The sequence below is a fragment of the Ascaphus truei genome, chromosome 1 (genome assembly GCF_040206685.1).
Source record: "Ascaphus truei isolate aAscTru1 chromosome 1, aAscTru1.hap1, whole genome shotgun sequence".
Taxonomy (NCBI): Eukaryota; Metazoa; Chordata; class Amphibia; order Anura; family Ascaphidae; genus Ascaphus; species Ascaphus truei.
Window position 1 is genome coordinate 546,634,373 of NC_134483.1, and position 20,046 is coordinate 546,654,418.

The 20,046-nt window shown below is 43.3% G+C and overlaps 1 protein-coding gene across 1 annotated transcript in view; it reads left to right on the top strand.

Moving 5' to 3' along the window:
• The window catches only part of LOC142465513 (vomeronasal type-2 receptor 26-like), a 146,359-nt gene that overhangs the window by 63,213 nt on the left and 63,100 nt on the right, over positions 1-20,046 (top strand). Inside the window, exon 5 of the mRNA XM_075569499.1 lies at positions 8,435-8,558. Coding sequence (XP_075425614.1) covers positions 8,435-8,558 — 124 coding nt within the window. The remainder of the gene's footprint in view (positions 1-8,434; positions 8,559-20,046) is intronic.

The window sequence follows — 20,046 nt, forward strand, 5'->3', positions numbered from 1 at the left end:
CAAGCGCAAGCGCTACCAAGGCACGAGCCACCGCCGAGGCTGGACGTGCCAGGGCCGAATACGGTCGGAGAGAGGCAACCGTAAGGGCAGAAAGAGCGTGCATAGAAAAGGAGCAGAACGCCGCCAATGCCGCCACTGCTGCGCGTAGAAAGGCTGAACTGGATGCGGATCTAGAAGCCCTAAGCAAAGAAGAGGATGCCGCTGCCATGGCCCAGGCCAAGGTCTTAGAAGCAGCTGCGAGACAGGACGGCGGGGAGCAACCGTACAGAAGGATAGCCTCAGAAGATCCAGCTCTACGCACTGAGGACTATGTGAGGAGCCTCTTCAGCGTAAATACCAGCGCACCATCTCAACACGACGGGAGTGATACCACAGACACCGAAGACTTGCTAGGTCCACGTGAGAAGACGCTGTTCCTTTTAGGGTACTCGCTACCTGAGATAGCCACAGCCGCAACAGTGATCCACATACTAGAGCGCACACGGATGCACTACAACAGGCTCGCACACGGGAAAACACAGCCCCTCACACTGACCAGCAGTCATCACGCGTCCACGCCAAGGAAGAGGCGTCCGCAAGGACCCTCCCAGTAACTACCTCAGAACGCAACCAATATGCCAATGCCTCAAGCCTGACAGACATGGGCAAGTACATGATCCGGCGTGACATGGTGCAAACAGGACTTACCAACTTTGACGACCGTCCTGAGAACAACCGAATATAGAAGCTCACATTGAAGGACACAATCAAGAGCCTGGGCTTCTCAGCAAGGGAAGAGCTCAGCCTGCTATCCAAATGGCTGGGAAAAGAATCCAGGGAACACGCAAAGAGACTCGGGACGGCAAGCGCGAACCACCCCCAAGTAGGTCTCGACCTAGTATAGGAAAGGATTGAAGAGTGTTACAGTATTTTATAGTTTTATAATTGATGGAATCCATCTGCGGTAACCGAGCCCGGCGAGCAGCGTTACATTGTATGCCAAGTGGAAACCCGTAGACCACATCACAGAGCTTGTTCAATTAAGTCCCTAAATCCTGCTAGGAGAGAGCTAGCATGCTAATTTTTGGAGTGCAGCTAGTTTAAAGTGTACGATGCCCATACAGAACCCACATATAAAAATAAAACTGTATTTCAACGGTGTTTTAAATATAAAGACAGGAACCCTATTCTGTCAGCCTGGCAAAGAATCCATTAATATGTAAATATGTTATGGATGTATGAGTTGAGGGATTTCTCATCTTCGTACGTCCTCTGTCCTGGGACCTCTTCTCTTTTCTCTGTACACACTCTCTCTAGGTGACCTAATAACATCTTTTGGGTTTAATTATCACCTCTATGCTGACGACACACAAATATACTTTTCAACACCCGACCTTACACCTGCTGTACAAACCAAAGTTTCTGAATGTCTCTCTGCTATATCATCCTGGATGGCCCTCCGCCGCCTTAAACTCAACATGGCTAAAACAGAGCTACTCATACTTCCTCCCAAACCTGGCCCTACTAACTCCTTTCACATTACTGTTGGAATTACGATCATTCACCCAGTAGCCCAAGCACGCTGCCTAGGGGTCACACTCGACTCCTCTCTCACATTCGCCCCTCACATTCAAAACATTTCTAAAACTTGTCGCTTTATCCTCCGAAATATAACAAAGATACGCCCTTTCTTCTGTTGCTCAACTGCTAAAACTCTGACTCAGGCCCTCATTCTCTCCCGTCTTGATTACTGTAACCTCCTTCTGTCCGGCCTTCCTGCCTCTCACCCGTCTCCCCTACAATCTATCCTAAATGCTGCTGCCAGAATCACTCTACTCTTTCCTAGATCTGTCTCAGCATCTCCCCTCATGAAATCCCTCTCCTGGCTTCCGATCAAATCCCACATCTCACACTCCATTCTTCTCCTCACTTTTAAAGCTCTACACTCTTCTGCCCCTCCTTACATCTCAGCCCTAATTTCTCGCTATGCACCATCCCGACTCTTGCATTCTGCTCAAGTGTGTCTCCTTTCTACCCCCTTTGTATCTAAAGCCCTCTCCCGCCTTAAACCTTTTTCACTGACTGCCCCTCACCTCTGGAATGCCCTTCCCCTCAGTACCCGACTTGCACCCTCTCTATCCACCTTTAAGACCCACCTTAAGACACACTTGCTTAAAGAAGCATATGAATAGCACTGTGGATATTCTGAACACATGATACATAAAGCTTGGCCCCCTGCAGACGCACTTACCAGAACTCCCTCCTACTGTCTCTGTACGTTTCCCTACCTACCAATTAGACTGTAAGCTCCTCGGGGCAGGGACTCATCTTCCTTAATGTTACTTTTATGTCTGAAGCACTTATTCCCATGATCTGTTATTTATATTATCTGTAATTTATTTGATTACCACATGTATTACTACTGTGAAGCGCTATGTACATTAATGGCGCTATATAAATAAAAACATACAATACACTGGCGACACACTTTATTCGAGCTCGGCTAGTCCCACGAATTCGGGTATACCCGGGTGTATTGAGGTTTGTGACTGTTTTCTGCCCGAGTGCATTGAGGTATTTTCCAGGCAGGGATTGAAGCATTTTATTCCCGCTGGCTGCAATACTGCACAGTATATACATATATATATTGCATTACAATTCATGAATTTATGCCATCTGGTAGACACGCGAAGCATTGCAGCCTATTAAATCCTAATCATTATCATTTAACAGATCAGCCGCCCGTCAGCCAGGCATGAACCCAGGCTGGGAAGGCAAACGCAACGGGGCTTGTCAGAGGTGAGGAGCGGCGCATTCCAGGTATCTGCCAGGTACATACTGGGTATTTGCTCGAATAAAGTGTGTCGGTGCAGTACAATACAATACAAAGGTCACCCTGCTAAGTTGGTGCCTCAGTTTCTAGAGAAGTCCAGAGTTGAAAAGCCTCAGAGACCCGAGGTGTTAGGGTGTCCGGGATATTTGTAAGTATCAGATACCGGTGCAAAGTATTGGCACTTCACACTTGGTAGCCAAACCCCAGACTTGATGTCAACAGGTAAGGGTTGGGCCCGGTATATTAAGCAGTTTATGTTTTATCTTGACGCATGCTCTTATCAGACCGGGAAGCAACTTCTGCCCTTTTTACAAGCTTCTGGCAAGCCAGGGATACATGGGAAAAGTTGTTCCCATGGGAGGATTGGCTGGATATATTAAAGATAGGTCCATTAACCCTATAAGAATGCCTGACGCCCTACAGAGATTCACTATCAGATTCACCTGATTAAACCAAGAAACGTCCAAGTTCCAGCGTCACCGGTTCCGGAGTGTGAGGGGTTATTTACACCGTAACAAAGGATTGCACCCTGTCACGGTAACTTTATGACAAGCTTATAATATACACCAAAAATACCTGGGTTGAACTGAACATGACTGAGATATAAATAAATATAATTTATTCCTTGAAAAAGGTGAACACACGAGATATACAAATAACAGACAAAATATAGACACTTACTTAAAGGTTTGGACAAGAAAGCCATCAGGATACAGGATGGGTCATTTCTTCCATAACTCAGGTACAGATGTAGACATAAGATAAGTGTGTTGCTCCGCGCTAAAGTTGTCACTGTAAAGGGTCCCTTTTGCAGCCATTAGTCTGGGGGGGTTCCACACATCCCCTATAAAGGTGAGCTCCCACAAGGGGGGCGCACAGACAGGAAAAACAAATGACAGGCAGGCGCACTAAGGGATATGGCACTTTATTATTAAAAAGGAAAATAGGACAGTGGGCAAACAGCCTCCACTGATACAAATTATAAACAAGGAAAAAAGGTATACAAATAACGTTAGAATAACTGGTACATACACCAATATGATCGGGGGATGGCACCGGGTCAACACTGAATCTCACTAGTACTACAGAAATGGTCCGGACCAGTCTGAGTACTTACCCTGTTTGATGCGTGGAGACCCGCTCCCACCGACTGCAAAACTCCACAGGAACTGCTGCCACGTGATCTCTATGCGTTTCGCACGTAGTGCTTCGTCAGGTTTATTATGACAAGCTTATAATATACACCAAAAATACCTGGGTTGAACTGAACATGACTGAGATATAAATAAATATAATTTATTCCTTGAAAAAGGTGAACACACGAGATATACAAATAACAGACAAAATATAGACACTTACTTAAAGGTTTGGACAAGAAAGCCATCAGGATACAGGATGGGCCATTTCTTCCATAATTCAGGTACAGATGTAGACATCACGAAAATACATGAAGACAACTGAGTATAGGGTGGTCAATGGTTTATATCCAATTCCAGTCATAAATCAGTGGTGGGGTTGACAGTCTTACCCCGGAGTAAAACTCCTCCCACTCCAGGACATTTTAAAACTGCTTTTCCTATCTAAATAACTTCATAACTTCAGTTCAGTGATACATACTGGCACGCGAGATTATTAATACATTCCGGCACGCATGACGCTCCCAATGGGACTAAATATTACTGTGTAATATTACAATTAAGAGAGATATTAATATCTGTCTTTTAGTACCTGCTAGACATCAGGTGTCTGTAATCATTATGTGCAAATCGGTCCCACGAATACACACATGTAGCTTTTAGCACGTTCAGCTGAGGACATCTCATAATATTCTTATATTTAATAAGGTCACTCATTCTGATATCTCCTTCTGTAGCCGCACCCCTGGCCCCCATAAACCCCTTGTCAAGAAATCCTTTGAAGCTGGGCCTCCTGGGTAGAGAACATTTGTCACAGGTGCTATATTTCACACCCAATGCTCCAGACCTGGGTCCTAGCTGTCTCTACCAGCAATATACCCTTGGCCTGCCAATTAGGTATTAACATACAACAAACCCCCTCTGTACTTTTCACACCCAACTTCAATCAAGCCTGTTGAAGCCCAGATATTTCTGAAAAGACACCACACATATTTGTATTTTCCTAAACTGTAGCTCATTAACCCCTTAAGCTTCCCGCATCAATCCCAGTGTATATGTTGGTGCAAACACTGGAACAGAAACAATACATTTTTACAGGGGAATATACATTAGGATGCTGAAGCAAGGTAAAAACACATTACAGGACCACAGTCCAGTTAACCCCTTGCTTTCAAGGTGAGAGTAGGGGGTGGCCAAATGGGGTGTAACCCTTTTAACACACCCCTCTTCCAGAATTTGTTTGAGCTGGGGATTCCCGAACGAATCCTGTAAGGACTTTTGAAATTATTCCTACCGGCGGAGATATAAGGGTGGCAAGTTGCACCCCTAGTCAAGGATTGTCGCACGGATCAATTTGCACACCCACTTGCATGCATGTGTACAGAGACTTTGTTGCTAAGTCATTAATTCCGTGGACATTTGATTTTTTTTCCCCATCCCAGTAAGTGTTTAATCCAGTGTAATTGTGAAGATAGTGTGTTTGTCTTAAAAGGAAATAAATGACAATTTATTTTGCCCGCCTTGTTGTGCTCAATCCAGAATCCCGGTATTAATGTGTTGGTAAAACCTGGTCTACCGTGATAACAGCGCTGGCTAGTGCTCCCATCCTGGCAGCATCTGATTACTCCAAGCATTTCCTTGTTCAGACCAATGCCTCTGACTAAACTAAGGTATCGGTGCTGTACTCAGCAAGGTGGGCGAGGAGGGGGGCAAATACCCTATCATCTACTTGAGCAGGAAAGTGCTACCAGGGAAGTGGCTTATGCCACAATTGAAAAGAAATGCCTGGCCATCGTTTGGGCTCTGACAAAATTACAGCCCTATTTTTGTGGCGATAAGAGGGTTAATCAGGCCTTAATAAAGGTATTATACCCAGCTGATTAGCCCCAACTCGCATTGGGAATGAAGGGGTTAAAAGTATTTGCACTGCTGTATTTGCCCTGTCCCAGCCTTCTTAACCCCAGTTTGTTGGCTCTATCCTGCCTACTGTAGTAGAAATACATGTAAACTGTGCTTTCTGATTTTCAGGCACAAGATGGCGTGGTGAGCGCCAAAGCCAGTGCTGAGTATGGAAGACAGCTGTGTAATATGGGTGTCCATTTCAAGCATTCGACTCCGTTACCGCAAGTCAATTGAATAAGTGGCTTGCGTTAGATTTGAAGTGTTTTACTGATACAATGTATCCGTACCTTGTTAGCTCGCGTAACTTGAAAGGCGGAAAGTCAATGGCCTTGAGAAGTAGGTCAATTGATGTGGGAACTAGGTGAACTTGGGTTCCCACAAGAAAGCTTTTCAATTAAGTGGGCTAACTCGCGAACGTAGACAGCCAGCACCCTAATTTTTGGTGTGCAAGTGTAAATAAATAAACCACTAACATACATATAAAAATTACAGTTGTGGTACACCCAGAACATGATGTTTTAATAAAGTGGATAATACTGTGAATATAAAATGTACAGGAAGGAATTGTTTTTCTGTAAGCCCGGGAAGAAATCCTTTGGCATGTAAATATGCTTAGGGTGAATGAGCTGAGGGTATTTTCCTTCCTGCATTTCAACGAGGTCCCATTAAGTGGGAGCCTCTAAGTCTAGGGTAAATACAGGGATGAAAAGCCTCAGAGATCCAAGGTGTGAAAATGGCCGGGATGTTGCTAAGTGCTAGATTCCGACATCCAGCATGAGCCATTCGAACCTTGGAGCAAAACCCAGGACTCAGGGTTACCAGGGAAGGTGTGTATTCCAGGTATGCTAAACTGCATGGGTGTCAAGTGAGCACATGCGCTTTGCAGACCGGAAAGCCTTTTTTGCCAGTTTTGCAAACTACGGGCAAATCAGAGATTGGTGGGTTAAATGTTCCCACGGAGGGGATTTGGCAGACATGTTTAAGATAGGGTTGTGAATCCTATAACCACGCCTGTCGAGCTATTCCCGGTGTGATTCAGATGTAATTCATTACGAAACCAAACTGTGCAGAGGAATCCGTTCAAGTACAGCGGTAGCAGTTCCAGGATGCAAGGGATTAATAACATCGCAACCACGGATTTACCCCAAACTCCGGAATTCGTTAGCCCTGGTGACTCCCAAACAAATTCTTACGAACTTCTAATATGAAATTCCTTTATTTGACGAAGTTATTAGATCGGCAACTTGCGATCTAGTCAAACCGACTTGAACCAGAGACTGCATTTCTTGCGCTTTCTTGCAAAGGACGTTTTATTTTATTTCCCCATCCCAGTAAGTGTTATATTAAGTGTATTCTAAGTCTGTCATGTGTTTGTCTATCAAGGAAATAAATGACAATTTATTTTGCCCTCCTTGTTGTGTTGAATTGAGAATCCCAAAAATATAAAATTGTTGATAAGTACTGGTCCACCGTGACAATTTGTATGGCAGGTCTTTTACTGTGATTACTGGTCACAACCGTTAAGTTGGCTACAGAGGGTGTCGGGGGAGAATGGCAGGTTATTACGCCCTTCAAGAATTTGACTTTGCCATACAGCACTAGAAGGGTAGTGAGCATGGTAATGCTGATGGACTCTCCCGACACGACATACCCAGTGAGCCAAAAACCTCAAGAACATCCAGGCTTGTGGAGCCATCAGAAGAGGTGACTGCCACAGAGCCTTCATCTTGAGGGGGGAGGTGTGACAGTGCGGGGGTAACTAAGTTCTTTATAAAGATGAAGCCCTGTTTTGGTTACCTCTGATACGAGTATAAGAGTCTAGGAGTGTCAGCTCTTGAGTCCAGTAACTGTATATGCATAATCTGTACTTGAATGTGTGAATACAGAATTGTACTGTATGTGTTTTTGCCTTTCCAGGGATGCCAGCAAGCAGTGATTGCTAGGACACGAGTTTAAAGTGTTGTTTTGATGAGAAATTGTTGTCAGAATATGCTTAGGTAGTTGGGGCCCGTAGTTGTTGGTTCCCCTAAAAATGTACCCAAGAATCATGCTTGGTTCTCGTATACATGTAGGCACAGTGTCTTTACAATATCTCCCCTTGAAAATGCTTTCGCAACTCACGCTATGGTTCCCCGCTTCAGCACAGCCCAGAAAGGTATATGGGACATAGGGATGCACAGTGTCCCTGTAATTATAAGGGGTCCCTAGGTTAAGACGGATACCCAGTTAATGCCCAGGTAGACCAGAACCTGTATGGGGGTTCAGGGGCACTCCAACCATAAGTATAAGTTGTGAGGGGACTCTTAAAATCCAGTCCAAATCTCTTAGATAAGTATGTGGGGAATAATGGCTAGTAGAAAATAAAGAGCAGCTTTCTATTCTATTCCCCATACCCAGAGACTTTGGATATATTAAAGCATATTTTATTAACATTGTGTTTAATATGGTATATACGGTTGTGCACAGTATATGAGCTGGGACTTTCAGAACCAGTGTTTCGACATACTGGTCTAGGTTTTGAGTTAGTATCACAAATGTTACGTGTCTGTACTGTTTTGTGTAATTTACTTATCTTTAATTTTAGGTTCCAAGATCTCAATGCTCAAACAACTGTCTTCACGGGACCAGAAGAGTCCTTAGAAGAGGAGAACAAGCCTGCTGTTATGACTGCGTCCTGTGCTCAGTGGGAGAGATTTCTAACACATCTGGTACACATGTTTTATTACAGAACAGTAGGAAATGTGAAACAGAATGATGTAAATAATGCAAAGATATAGCCAGGCTCAGTGTTCCGAACCCGTGGCTTCCCCTGACAGTGAGAAAATATTTGTGGGGGTCCCCTTCAGCAGAACAGAACCCCCTCAGGCAGCCAAAGCTTTAACTGTCCTCGGAGCTGCAGCATTTTGCTTATCTTCTCTTGGCTCCTTAAACAGTAAGTCTAGCTACATCTGTTGGGCCTGAATATGTTAACTCACTGGTCAGCAGGTCAGGATTGTCATGGGGGACCAGACATTTTAACACCGAAACCATTAGGATCACTATCACCAGACAGGACACAATAATTAGGATTGCTCTTCTGGTAGAACTGTATAACCATTAATATTGCAGGGACACTGCTTGGGCTACCTGGAATATCCCATCTGAGGATAACTGACTGCTTGTCTCTGATTTACTTTTCTCTCTATATAATATTTCCTGAATGGGGGAACAGAGGGCATAGTCCGCTTGTATTGACACATCTCAATTCCATGGGGGTGCATAGCACAGGGATAGCTTAACCTACTTCATTCCCTTGGAAATCTCACCACAGGGATATACTGGCCTCCTCATTCCCTTAGGGATATCACCACAGGGATATACTGGCCTCCTCATTCCCTTGGGGATCCCACCACAGGGATATACTCGCCTCCTCATTCCCTTGGGGGTGTTCACCATAGGGACAGGCCTTCAGGCATCTGTCTGCTTCTCTATCAGAATAATCCCAGAGATACAGATTGGGCAGCTCCTAAGGGGCATAGGACTCTTGTCTGTGAGCCTGTACTGCTATGACTCCTACATTTCCAGGGAGCATATCTTCAAAGGCAGTTCTGTGGCGGTGAAGGGGTAAAAAGGCCATAAATAAAGGTATTATGCACGTCTGGTTACAGTACCTCTGACCCTTGTTTCAGGTTTTAAATTGGCAGCTCTTCAACCTCTGTATTATACCTGCAATGAATGTATTGTATGACAATAAAGGATGTATGTGTATTTTGCCTTTCCAGGAGTGCTAACCAGTGGAGATTCTCAGGCTATGAGTTTCAGGGTGGACTTTGCGCTAAAAGTGTTGTCAGATTGTGTCTAGTTAGACGGGGTCCAGAGTTACTGGCCACTCCAAAAATGTATCCGGGAGCCGAGTCATATTTCCGGGTACATGTAGACACAGACCTCCAGACAAAGTCCTCCATGGAAAGAAGCCCCGTGACTTACCGACGAGATGCCCTGCTTCAGCACAGACCAGAAAAGTAAAAGGGGGCATAGGGGCATGCATATCCCAAGTATAGTCCGGTGTCCCTGGTTTAGGGGAAGTCCCCGCAGTATATGCCCAAACTCCTAGACCTGGTATAGGGGTTCGGGTTGTCTCCAACCATCCATAAGTTTGCGAGAGTGAAATTATTTCTAAGTCCAGCTTTAGTACAAAAAAAGCAACTCTGTAATGTAACCTAAGTGTTATTCGAAGCAACTTTTTAGCAAACTTCTTAGGAAGGTCATGGAGCTCTGAAAATGAACGCGTGCAACTTTTGAGTAGATCCTAAAGGATGAGGGACTTTGAAGAATTTTGTAAGATTTTTTATAAACATGGTGTATAAAGGTCTATGTTTTATGCACTCTATATGAGCTGGGGAATTCTTAAGTCCCTGGTTCTGAGAGACCAGATGACCACCAGGCTTGGTGCCACTGTGTCTGGTCAGGTCCTGGACTTGAATTTCTCAGAGATGCCAAAGTGTTATGGCGGGCGGAGTATAGTATTGTATTGTATGTCTTTATTTATATAGCGCCATTAATGTACATAGCTTTGTACTGGAGTTAAACTCAATTACCTACGCCCAGTCCTTAATAAGGGCTATCTGGCAACCATTTGCCCAGCCCAGACTTTGAGGAGCCTGGCCCAGCGGGGGGTTCAATATGCTAAACGGCAGAGGTGCCAGGTTGGCACAGGCCACTTTGCAGAATTGAAATCTGTGCCCACCTGGCTTCAGAGTACAGACAAATCTGTGATAGGCTGGTTGAAATATTCCCACATGCTGATTGGCTGTAGTATTTTGTGAATGGGACTGAATTCCTATAAGAAACTTGGCAGCCAATCAGGTACTCAGAGTCTAAGCTTAGACAATGTTTGAACTGGGGCGCTCCCTAAATAGTCTGGCATTTTAAAAATATTACAACGCCTTAACTATATTAAAAATAATAAAAATATATGAATGTGAAGTTGTGTTCGTGGTGTAAAAGAGTATATGAAATATATACTGGCCCTTTTGTTGGGTTTGTGGTTGCCGCTTGACCTTGAAGAAGGGAACCCCGTATCCTTCTTAACGTGGCAGTGGTAGTGTAAAGATGGTCAGCGCAAACCTCGTGGACCTCAGGATGTTTGATGGAACCGGATGCAATTGAATAAAAGAGGAATAAAAGAGGAATAAAAGAGGAATAAAAACACAATATTAGTGCATCATATCAACATGTGTGGGGGATGTGGGGAAGGGGTGGGGCGGAGGGGGGATGGGTGTGAAAGTAGGATACGCTGGAAGGGTTAATGATGTTTTTCCACTATCTAATCAAAGAATACATAAATATATGGATTCAGTGACTCACACGGGCTTGTGTGGTGATTCTCCCTCAACGCAGACTGAAGTGGGTTAATGCAGACTCATATGCTGGAGTCTTAATACACATAAAACTCACACGGCCTAATGTGAGTTCTTGCCCTCAGAGGGTGGTGTCCTGTATGGATGGTGTCTGGTCGTCTCAGCCAAATTTCCCCCAATAGGTGTGGTGTGTGAGTGTCTCCTCTCCCCGTTTCCCAGAAGACCAAAAAGAATGTGTGCAAACCAGGGTTAACAATTAAACAGGTCTTTATTTGGTAAACAGTTCAGACATGAGCATAAACCATGCATACATGTTGTGGAACATAAACATAAAATATATAAAACAGTATGTGACACAATGAACTAACAAATTGGAATAAACAAAACAAAAAGTACACTCACACTCTAATGAAACTTCTGATGCCCAGCATCAGCCGCTTGGTACAATCCTACACGGTCTCCTCCTCTGTTATTGTTCACACTGGCGCGTCCGGCAGTGGAACCGGAAGAGGGGATCTACACCGGATGTCCTGCGGTCGGCTGGGTCCCTCTCTCAATGAGCTCCGGCAGGGAACAACGCGTTTCGCAATAAGCTTCGTCAGGTTCCTGCCGGATGCTCATTGTGTGCTGTATATATAGGTGCCCTATTTAAATTGATTGGTAAAACACCTGAAAATCATTAAATGTTGTCCGTTTAAAATAGACTCTTATGATGTCATTGCCCTTAGGAACAGGGCCAATGAAATGTACCTAAACCTACAACTAGTTAATGCCTGTAGTATTGAAGACAATGTATTAAAAACAGTGTATTGCACACAATTAGTCTGCTGTATTTCAAGGATGGGTGTGACAAGAATTAAACACAATAGTACTGGATTGTTGTTGGAATGAACATCAATTCGTAGTGCAGCATATTATACTACAATTGGTGTAATTTGTAATCCTACAAAATTAGTTAAAGTGACTCCGTGGACTGTATTTTACTGCAACCTTTTGCTGTCAGTTAAAATCTCGTCATTTGTGATACAATTGTGCCATCATGTGGCTGAATTTGCAAACTACATCAACATTTGTCAATTCCTCATTGTGACAGATTATGACTGAGTATTTATTTTTCCTTTCTCACACTGTGGGCAATGTGGCATACTTTTTTAACCAGACAAGATAAAATCCTTTGTAAAGAAATCAAAGAAAACACAAAAAACACAAAAATAATCCTTTCACAGACATATGTTAGAACAATGTAATTGATATATGTGATTTTGATAGTGGTGCCATCATGTGGCTGAGAGCTGAAATTACATATAAGTGTCTGGATGCTATTTCCACGCTAAGCTATTTAGGGCCTCATGCAGAGAGCAGCGCAAAAAGCGAAAGCGGCATTAATTGGCGAATTCTGCCTTGAGAAAGGCAGAAACCGGCAAGTTTTAAAAAAAGCGCCATTTTTTTTTTTTTCCTTCAAATTCGCCGCGCGGCTGGTGAGTTTCTAATCTCTCCAGTTTTTTTCCTGCCGTATGCAGAGAGCCGCGATCGCCATCTAGTGGCTGTTCGCGCCAAAAAAAATGGCGCGATTTTCAACATTTTTCCCCTCCACCAAGCAGCTGGCGCTCCGCGGCCGGTGGAGGGGAAAAAAAAAAACGCGATTTTTTCCCCACTAGTTTCAACAGCGCTCATAGCGCTGGTTGAAACTCTCCATATGCAGAAAGGCTTGTTAATGCAGTTTTCTGTCCTTTCTGCATATGGAGAAAAAAACTCTCCAAAAAAGCTAAAAAATTTCCCCCTCTCCAATTCTATATAGCGCTGCTCTCTGCATGAGGCCCTTAATTTTATACAGATTCGGACAGATATATTTAAAATCTAAACAACTTAAAAACTAGAGATCTCATAATTGTATATGCATATGTATATGTAAAATCTAAAAAACCTAAAGACAATCAACAAGTGTAGTATTGGTTATTAATAACTGGTTTCTACTTCAATTGACAATTATATAAATCTAAGTGTGTTCATTTGTTGACACGATGGTATGCGTCAATTTGGTCTTCAAACACTGGTTCAAGGTGGATTCGTATTTGTGTCGTGCACTCCTATTAAAAATGGGATATGAAATGAATCAGTGTGGGTTTAGAATTGCATGCTAGAAGGACGACATTGGAAATGTATCATTGTGACTTTAAAATTTAAAAAAAAAATTGTGATTTAAAAATTTTATGCTAAAAAAAGTGGAATGAAAACAGATCAGTGTGCGTTCAAAGAAAGGCTGCGATATCTATCTCCACATTGAGGCCTGTGGGGGCCAGGCTTTTCAACTTATAGATCCAAAAAGTTTCTTTTCTAGATAAAGTTGTTAGTCTGTCCCCTCCCCTCCAATGTGGGGGGACTACTTCAATGCCCCTGAATTCAAGGCCTGATGGATCTCCTTGGTGGTGTAGTGCAAAATGTTTTGATACACTATGCGTCATTAGTTTCCATCTGATGTTGCCACAAATGCACATGATGGCACAATTGTATCATAAATGACGAGATTTCAAACTGACAGCAAAAGGTTGCAGTAAAATACAGTCCACGGAGTCCACGGAGTCACTTTAACTAATTTTGTAGGATTACAAATTACACCAATTGTAGTATAATATGCTGCACTACGAATTGATGTTCATTCCAACAACAATCCAGTACTATTGTGTTTAATTCTTGTCACACCCATCCTTGAAATACAGCAGACTAATTGTGTGCAATACACTGTTTTTAATACATTGTCTTCAATACTACAGGCATTAACTAGTTGTAGGTTTAGGTACATTTCATTGGCCCTGTTCCTAAGGGCAATGATCAGTTACACTTATAAAGACATCATAAGAGTCTATTTTAAACGGACAACATTTAATGATTTTCAGGTGTTTTACCAATCAATTTAAATAGGGCACCTATATATACAGCACACAATGAGCATCCGGCAGGAACCTGACAAAGCTTATTGCGAAACGCGTTGTTCCCTGCCGGAGCCAATTGAGAGAGGGACCCAGCCGACCGCAGGACATCCGGTGTAGATCCCCTCTTCCGGTTCCACTGCCGGACGCGCCTGTGTGAACAACAACGGAGGAGGAGATCGTATAGGATTGTACCAAGCGGCTGATGCTGGGCAACAGAAGTTTCATTAGAGTGTGAGTGTACTTTTTGTTTTGTTTATTCCAATTTGTTAGTTCATTGTGTCACATACTGTTTTATATCTTTTATGTTTATGTTCCACAACATGTATGCATGGTTTATGCTCATGTCTGAACTGTTTACCAAATAAAGACCTGTTTAATTGTTAACCCTGGTTTGCACACATTCTTTTTGGTCTTCTGGGAAACGGGGAGAGGAGACACTCACACACCACACCTATTGGGGGAAATTTGGCTGAGACGACCAGACACCATCCATACAGGACACCACCCTCTGAGGGCAAGAACTCACATTAGGCCGTGTGAGTTTTATGTGTATTAAGACTCCAGCATATGAGTCTGCATTAACCCACTTCAGTCTGCGTTGAGGGAGAATCACCACACAAGCCCGTGTGAAACACTGAATCCATATATTTATGTTTTCTTTGATTAGATAGTGGAAAAACATCATTAACCCTTCCAGCGTATCCTCCTTTCACACCCATCCCCCCCTCCCCCCCACCCCTTCCCCACATCCCCCACACATGTGGATATGATGCACTAATATTGTGTTTTTATTCCTCTTTTATTCCTCTTTTATTCCTCTTTTATTCCTCTTTTATTCCTCTTTTATTCAATTGCATCCGGTTCCATCAAACATCCTGAGGTCCACGAGGTTTGCGCTGACCATCTTTACACTACCACTCAGAGTCTAAGCGCCAGGACAGCAGCGGCAAACTTTAACTGGCCAAAAGTTGCTCTGTGAGAAATAGCAGCGACCAGCTTCAGAGATTTTCAAGTGAAGAAATTCTCTAAGTCCAGCTTTCCGGGGACAAGTTCTCAGAATAGAACGTAGCAGTCACGGCTGGAACTACAAGCCAAAAAGAGTACCAGGACATTTGTTACTATCTCCCAGTCTAGGGATTTTGGCACCTCCGGACAAGATACAGTGGTGGCCTCTGGTAATTCATGCCGAATTGATTTCCAGGACTTTTGCGCGTAACTCCCGGTCAAACTAAATACTTTGTTTTCTGTGCTATTTCAACTAGGAAAGGTTAGTGATAATATATATATTTCAGGGGTGACTCCATTTTGTCTGCTGTATAACCATTTTTATACTAACACTGCCATTATGCTTAGTCACACGATTTAACTAACATTTTTCCAACTACCCTTTTTCTGTATCTAATGTTGGCTGAACTTCTGTGTTGAAATAGGAAGTATTGACCAAACAAGGTAGCGAACGGGAAATTAAGTACGTCCTCAGCTATTTTATCAGGAGCCATGTGATGTACGGTAGTTTCCAAATAAATGATTTAATGACATGTTATGTCTAACATAAGCACAAAATAAGGGAAATGGAAATTGGCAAATATTCATCTTTGTTTCAAGGCCTATATAACCTGAATGTGAACGCCTAATAAACAGGAGATATTTTTGATCACACATTGGTGTCAGACTCAATTATTTCTCCTCCGAACGTTCGATTCGAAGGTGTTCGATCCGATGTACTGGAGATGATCCCGACATATGCTGAGTCGAGGATGAATTATTAAGAGTTAGTTTTGTAGCCAAGACCCCCAGTAAGTGTTTTTTCTTCTGTATAATTGTAATTCACTGTCTTTACGTCTGTTTCTAAGGAATAAATTGCAATTTGTTTTACTTCTTTGTTTTGCTCAATGAATGATCCCATTTTAAATGTGTAAATTACCTGGTCTCATGTGACAAGGACACAATAATTGAATAAACGAAAGATTATTCTGGCATGCCAGCAAACACACAAAATACACAATCACAATGAAACACTCACCAACTGAGGATCTGGGGAGATGACTCTAGCCTCAAATAGGTAAAGGAGCCTGCTTCAGAAGGCTTATCCTGTCCACTTCCCATCCCGTGCTTCTCTGGCACTTCTCTGCTGAGATCAGAGCTATTTCACACAAAGCACTTTCGAATCTCCCGTCAACCATATCTGTGATTATTTCCCATGATGTTCTCCACTGGTCTGGCTTCTCCAGCGCTTCTCGGTCAAGCGCAGTTCTATTTCCCATAGAGAACTTTTGAAAACCCTGCCAGTCGTGCCTCCGATCGACTCCAGAGATGACCTGGTTCCCTGCATCGGTCACACTCCTTACATAGCCACTGCTGGCTAGACTTTACATGGATCAGGAGCCGCCGGGCAATCACAACGTGAATCGTGATGATGCCCATCAGAGGATGAAGGTTTGCCTTGTTGCACCAATGGGGGAATGTGGCCATCTTAGACGCTCAGGGCTGCTCCTTGATAACGGAGCTGCTGGGTTGCGGGGAATTCAAACTTGCCAATGGGAATCTCGCCTACTGAGCTCAGACCTGGCAAACTGTTCCCTTGGCAAGTTCTATACCTCCCACTGGGTAGGCGCCTCTGTGTCTGTGGGGAACAAAGACTCTGACCCACTGAAAGCCTGTCACTAGACCTGGTAATCAGTCCTTCCCCGCTCACCATTTGTCCCAGCACTTAGCTGCTCTCCCCTTTTGTCACAACACAGCATTTCTCTACAGACAGCCCAGCTAAGTGAATTATTGAGTATGAATACAGAGAAATACTTATTACATATATATCACATTACTGGATGCCATACTAACTGTATGGGGAACATGCTACATTCTAACATGGGGAATAAAATGTGCACTTTTAATGTTACAGTCCCTTTTCCCAATTCATACAGTTTTCCCCTTCCCGACATCACACAGTGATTATAGCTCGTTTCTTGAAGGGATTGCACAAAAAATGACATACACTGGCAAAAATGAGCCTCACAGAGCTGCCCATTACACACAGTATTGTAGCAGCCAGCTGGGCATCACCTTTATAATGGGAAGCTGGCTACCTTTACCATCACAGTGCCCCCCATTATTGTCACCAACAATCATTGGGGAGCACTTAGAACACATACTGTATGTAGGTATGTACAGCCACGGCCGCTTTTTTTTGAACACTTCTGGGTTATTTTCCGGTGACTTTTTCTGAATGCCACGCGCTTGTCTGCGTTCATGCCACATTCATGCCGTATTCATGCCGCATTCATGTTGGCCGTCACCCGCGCTCACCCGCGCTTGATCTGTTTAATGATAATGGTTCGGATTTTATTTTTTGTAATTCTTCGCGGCTCCGCCGGGTGGCAGATATTCATGAATTGTAATGAATTCTAACGTGCATGCGCTTCAGTAATGTGTCTGGTGTTCTCTTGTCCAGAGAGGTCCAGAGATGAGTACACCACTCCAGTCTGTGTTCAAAAAAAACAACAAAACGTACGCTTATTTAATATGGTCAGCAATTAGTGCAGCAGATTATAACATGGCCATAGTTGGTCAAATTTATAAATATTTTATCGAAAATTATGACTTTTACAAATTTTCACCAGATGCTCGTGTGTGAAAATATATATTTGCAAAACTTGATTCTCAGAATATCAGGAATTGTTATGCAGGCACATGTCGAGGAAAAAAAAAACAAAACCTTTTATTTTCAGACTACTGTTGAACTTCTAATTGAATGGGAAGTTATACAGTCAACAAGGTCTCAGGTCCCAAAGAGAATTACACGCAGGCGCAGAACTGTGAGAGCAGGCTCGGGAAGATTAAAGCCACAAAGCCAACCATTTGAAAATGAAGGGTTTGTGAGAGGTATCGATAAGAAGTTGAAATCCTTGAGCCTTGTGTTTGTGCAGGGGGGAGGGTGGGAAGCTGTATGAAGGATTACCTGTAGTTTAAAGACATATTTTCCACCGGTTCAGCATAATGTGTTTGATCCCCACACACCCCAACAAAAATCACACTACTATGCCACCCAGCACATAAAGAATGTGCATGACTAGTGTAGAATTAAAAAGCAACAGTACTGATTGATTCTCCTAATATCCAGAATTGCTATGCAAGCCCATGTCGATATCCAAAAAAATAGATATATTTGCAAAGCTTGATTCTCAGAATATCAAGAATTGTTATGCAGGCCCATGTCGAGAAAAAAAAATAACAAAAAAATACTTTTATTTTCAGACTACTGTAGAACTTCTAATTGAATGGGAAGTTATACACGCATGTGCATTAATAATCAACAAGGTCCCATGCGCAGGAATGTAAGGCCACGCTTGGGAAGATCCAAACCAGAAAGCCATCCATTACAAATGAATGGTGTGGGAGAGGTGTACTGTAGATAAGAAGTTGAAATTGTGTGTGCAGGGGCGAGGGGGAGAGCGCTGTATAATGGATTATCAGTTCAAATAAATGACATCACTTCATCTTCTACAAGGTAGGGTGCAATGCGTTGTAGAGGCCATCGGCAGGATCTTCAATACGTCCTCAAGTGTTTCCGCGCTTTGTAATTGTTGTCCTGCCATTGGGTTCTTGGCTAATTTTCCAGTTCTGTCGACACGGGAACCAACACCCCCATTTTTCATCCAGGCTTGTGACTGGCATTAGCTGGGTTGAACACATAGCTGTGGGTCTCTGATCTATTCCCATTTTCTATGGAAAGAGGTTTATCCTTACAGTAGTAGATTATAACAATAGATATCCCAATGTCAAATTTAATGCAGAATCTTCGTAAGAAAATAAATGTGGAGCTCATAACATTTCATACACTGGCCAAAATGAGCCACTCAGAGGTGACTATTACACATCGTATTGGGGCAGCAGCTGGGCTTCACCTTTATTATGGGAGGATGGATACCTCTACAATCACAAGGATTTTTAGACATTTTATGACTTGGACTTTCACTTTTCAGAACTTACATAAACATGTACCAAGACTTAATGTCACGCATGGTAGGAGAACCGAAGGGTTAATGCTGTGTGGTGTCCCATTCAGAAGCATGGAGCCCCTGCAGCTCCACCGTAGCAGACCCTGTCCCCAACGCCACTGTGACGGTAGGGGGTAATCAGGCTCTTAAATAAAGTTTAAGCCTGTTTTAGTTACCCCTGATCGTGTATAAGAGAGTTAGCACTTGGGCCCAGTAACATTGTACTCTTTCAATGTACAGTATCATCCGCAATAAGATTAGATTGTAAGCTCTTCGGGGCAGGGATTTCCTTTCCCATTGTCTGATTTTTGCTGCACTTATTGTATTTTTATAATTCCCTATACTGTATTCTTTGAGAAGCGCTGAGTACACTTTTGGCGTTATATAAATAAAGACATACAATACAATACAATAAAAAGTATTTTTTGTGTTTTTACCTCTCCGGGCATGCCAGCGAGCAGTGATTTCTAGGGCATGAGTTTCAAGTAGGAATTTGCAGAGGAAATGTTGGCAGAATGTGCCTAGGTTGTTGGGGTCCGGAGTTATCGGTTCCCCTAAAAATATACGTGGGAATCATGCCTGATTCTAGGATACATGTAGGCACATTGTCCCGGCAATATCTCTCCATGGAAATGAAACCCACTGCTAGGGTTCCCTGCTTCAGCATAGCCCAGAAAGTTGAATGGGGCACAGTGATGAACAATTGTCCCCGTATCTGAGGGGATACCTAGGTTAATGGGGGTTCCCCAGCTAGTGCCCAGGTGTCATGCTGTGCTCACCACAAACAAGGTGGGACCACGGTACTGAGGTGGGAAAGGATAGAACGCCAGCCACAGCCATGAGGGTGCATCTGGATTGTAGATTTGGTTGAGGTAGCTGGGTCGGGGTTGGAGAGGTAAGGATGGTCAATATACTTGCAGGGCTCAGAGTAGG